The 3,673-nt window shown below is 56.5% G+C and overlaps 2 protein-coding genes across 2 annotated transcripts; one reads left to right on the plus strand and one right to left on the minus strand.

Annotated features, from left to right (window-relative positions):
* Nucleotides 1–883: 883 nt before the first annotated feature.
* On the plus strand, nucleotides 884–1,968 carry GGTG_01479 (hypothetical protein; the record flags this gene model as incomplete). The annotated part of the gene is made up of 3 exons (XM_009219246.1): nucleotides 884–943; nucleotides 1,416–1,700; nucleotides 1,783–1,968. The coding sequence occupies 2 exons, from the start codon at nucleotides 884–886 to the stop codon at nucleotides 1,692–1,694; spliced, it is 339 nt and encodes a 112-aa protein (XP_009217510.1). The 3' UTR covers nucleotides 1,695–1,700; nucleotides 1,783–1,968.
* Nucleotides 1,969–2,187: 219 nt separating this feature from the next.
* GGTG_01480 (taurine catabolism dioxygenase TauD) lies at nucleotides 2,188–3,673 on the minus strand. Its single transcript, XM_009219247.1, has 4 exons — nucleotides 3,353–3,673; nucleotides 3,058–3,288; nucleotides 2,916–2,983; nucleotides 2,188–2,862 (listed from the first exon to the last, which is right to left on the minus strand). Exons 1-4 carry the CDS (start codon nucleotides 3,552–3,554, stop codon nucleotides 2,257–2,259), a joined length of 1,107 nt encoding a protein of 368 aa, XP_009217511.1. The 5' UTR covers nucleotides 3,555–3,673; the 3' UTR covers nucleotides 2,188–2,256.

A 3,673-nucleotide genomic window follows, 5' to 3' on the forward strand; every position in this document is an offset into this window, starting at 1 on the left:
CAAAAAAAGGAGCTCATTCAATCTGCAATTATTTTACCCTCTGCATTTATAAAAAGCGAAAAACGTTATTGTGGCTATAAGTAATGCTTTTTGCATTAAAATAATTACAAATTCCTTGAACGCGTGTTTTTTTAGGTGTAGAATGCGGCACGGGCATGTTGTTTGGCTTTGGTGCTGGTGCAATTGTGTTGGGAGAGGTAGAATTTAGGTGGGGGAAAAATTTTGCGGTCCAGACTTTTTTGGCCAGACCGTGGGTAGAAATGAGATAAGACTTTCCTTATTTGAAAGGGCTACGAGGGGGCAAGCCCGTGCCCAGTAGATTTGCGCTTCCTCCAGGCAGAGTGGGGCGTTGGCTGCATGCCGCATGCTTCTGCTCCGGCAAACATCCAGGTCGGCGGGTCTGGTTGGTGGTTATGGGATGCCTGTTGGCGGGTGGGATTCCGGTGGGTGGTGCGTCACGGTTCGTGTCTAGATATGGAAAGTCTTGGTCGAGAGCTGCGGGCTTTTGCTGCCAAGGCCCGTTCGCGGTGAGCGGAGAAACGGCGGGCCTCGCGTTGCGATAGGGAGGCGTTTGAGATGGCCATCACAGGAGACTAGGCGAACAGAACGGTGGAACAGGGACGGGCCCGAGTGGAAACGGAAAAAGCAAAAGCTTCCAGGCAGAAAAAAAAGAAGAAAAAGCCAAAAGCAAGCAATGAGCAGGGAGGCCAAGACCGGAGCGACCACAGCATCGAGTTGGCCCATCTCTCGCGATAAACTACCGAGAGCGGAATGTGACGAGTATCTTTTCTTTGCCCGAAGGGCTTGGAGGTCCAGGCTAGTAGGTAACTCGAACGGGCGACGGGTGGTAAGAATTGGCGAGGGCTGAATTCGAATTTCCACGATGGCGGTTCTCGCTCGAGGTCTGATGATTGCCGTCCTGCGCACGTGCCTGCCCAGCAAGGTGCGTGGTTAGGCACAGTGATGCTGTTTAAACTTTAACGAGGCCCTACCCCTGGGAACCTGAGCCCCACAACGACCGCGCGCCCAAAAGTCGGCTCACAAGCTATGATCGAGCTGTCATACTGCCATCGGCGCCTCAGTTTTTTTTTTTTTTTTTTTTTTGCCCTTCGCCAACGCTTGCCCAACTGCTGCTCACCTCCGTGGATGCCGGGGACTAGCCTTGTTGGGCTGTGGCGAGGCTTGCTGGGCTAGTCCAGGTGTGGGTCAAGGTGAGCGAACGACTAGGAATCTTCCCTCCTCCCTGTTGTTCATCAACAAAAATACCTTGTTCTTCCCTTCACTAGTTCAGCCCAAAACTTGTGGTGGCTTGGCTAGCCAGATCTTTGCTTGTTCTACCGCTTCATTCGTTTCTCCTCGTTTCTCCGAGCTTTGATGGACGCCACCTTATTTTGCTTTTTTTTTTCCTCCTCCAGGGGCGTCTCGAGGCCGTCGGTAGGCCGCAGTCTCGTTTGGCGTGCGTAGCCCCAACCGCATCCCCGAAGCATTTCTCCCATAGCAAGTTCCGGTCCATGATAACAGCTTACATCAAACCCCTTGCCCTCCTTCACATGATCTGGGCCAAGACGGCACTAGTAGGGCCCTTACCCACCAGCCGGGCCTCACTCTTTGACAACTTCGCAGTCCGCGGACCCGGTCTCACTCTAACTGGGGTGCAAGATAGCGGGGTAACCTGGCTGGTCTGCAATAAGTGATGGGAGGTGTGTATATTCGTCAATCTGTAAAGTAGCGAGGGCTGGGACATAAGGTCTGCCTCTCACAGGGGATGCTAACCCGAAGGAGTCATCTTTCCCCGTCCGCCAATTAGAGAAATAATGTCTCGTCCGGCATTACACCCTCAAGCGGGTTGCCAGAAAAAGCAATTCAAGGAGGGGAAAAGGGGGGGAAATGTCTCAGGCCAAGGTGCCGGTGCCGGTGATGCTGATTCCTCAAACATCCCCGCGCTTCTAAAATAAATAAAAAATACCCATCTCTTTTCTTTATTCCCGCGTGCCGGACTCCGTCCATCCTCTATCCGATATTCCAGGCCCAAAACCAACGAAAAGAGAAGAAGAAGGGTGGATAAGAGATTACAGAAAAAGCAAAGAGATATATAAAAAAAAAATAAAAAAAATAAAAAAAAAAAAAAGGGGCGGACGGTGAGATCTCGCAGTTGGTGGCGCTTGCCAATGCCGCAGTCCCCACCGTCGAGTTAGCTCCTTTGGGGTAAGTGAGCGTCGGCAAGGGGGGCGGCGCTCGCTCGCGACTAGTCCTCCTCTAGTTGGGCCTGTCGCGCAGAGGAAAGTACATGCCCTGGCGGGGCTCGAGGTTCCAGGACTCGCTGCGGACGCTGGGTCCAAAGGCGCCGTCCCAGGCCGCCTTCAGCTCCTTGGGGATGGCCCAGCCCAGACGGCTGCTCCGGCAGCGGACGCGAACCAGGTGGCGCTTGTTCCCGCCGTTCTCGAAGGCGTCGCGGCGGTGCAGGACGGCCAGGTTGTTGATGAAGTGCATGTCGCCCGGGCGCGTCGCGATGCGCAGCTCGATGCGGTGCGCAATCTCCTCCACCACGTCGAGCGCCGCCAGCTGCTGGTCCGTCGGCTTGGGCAGGCGCTCGTCCCGCGGGTGCGCGGCGCTGCCCAGGAGCGGGGTGCGGCCAAAGTTGACGATGAGCCTGCCGCCTTCCACGAAGAGCGCGGGGCGCGTCTCGAGGCGCGGGATCGCAAAGGTGAAGGGCGAGGCCAGCGCGGCGATGAGGTCCGGGCGCGTCGACGCGACGAGGTTGTAGATGGCATAGCACGACGAGATGACGCAGCTGCCGCCCTCGGAGGCCTGCCCGCGCGTCAGCCAGCCGATGACGTCGCCGTCCTCCTCGTTGTGGAATGTCTATCTTGACGTCAGCATCAGAGGGTCGAGGCGGCAGAGCGGGAGACACTTACGATCGACTTGTTCGAGTGGCGGTGATGGTTATTGGTCGTCTCGCTGGACTTGTCCTCGACGACGTGGACTTTCATAAAGACGGGCAAGTCAGCGCGAGAAGACAACGGAGCGGCCGCAGAGCGCCTCGCGGCTAGTCCTTACCCAGCATGTTTCCCTTCGAATCCTGACGGCCGCGCTGATCGGCCACATACGACTGGACGCCCAGATACGCCAGCGTGAGATCCTCGACCGAATAGTTCTTGGGGTCTAGGCCACGGACTAGGCCGAATCCCCTGCCCTCGTGCAGCTCCTCTGAGAGGCTGTCGAGCACCCGGCCCAGGACACCCAATGGGAACGTCTCCCGGGAGACCTTGCTTCCGCTCAGCTCGAGGGCTACGAATGAAGGATGTCAGCCACTGTAAGGCATGGACGCGGACGGGAACAGGGCGCGGCTCACACTTGAAGTGCTGGAGAGCAGCGTTAATCTCGGCGATATCCGGCTCCGTCAGCTGGTAGACATATTTGCTCTCGTCCGCGTAGTCGGCACCAGTGAAGGCTAGCTTGCTGTCCAGATAGGATGGGAATCCCGCGGGAAGCTCTGCGAGGGCAGAAGCAGGAGAGATCTGCGGAGCAGGGAGGGAGGCGTCGACATATGCCATCTTGGAGATGATGATCTTGCAGAAATATGGGTGTGATGAAAACGAGGCGAGGAAGTGGTTCTGCGAGAGATGAGGAGTGTGTTGCAGCAACGATGAGAGAGGTAGTCTTGTGAGGGAGC

This window comes from Gaeumannomyces tritici (assembly GCF_000145635.1).
Source record: "Gaeumannomyces tritici R3-111a-1 unplaced genomic scaffold supercont2.1, whole genome shotgun sequence".
NCBI classification, from domain to species: Eukaryota; Fungi; Ascomycota; class Sordariomycetes; order Magnaporthales; family Magnaporthaceae; genus Gaeumannomyces; species Gaeumannomyces tritici.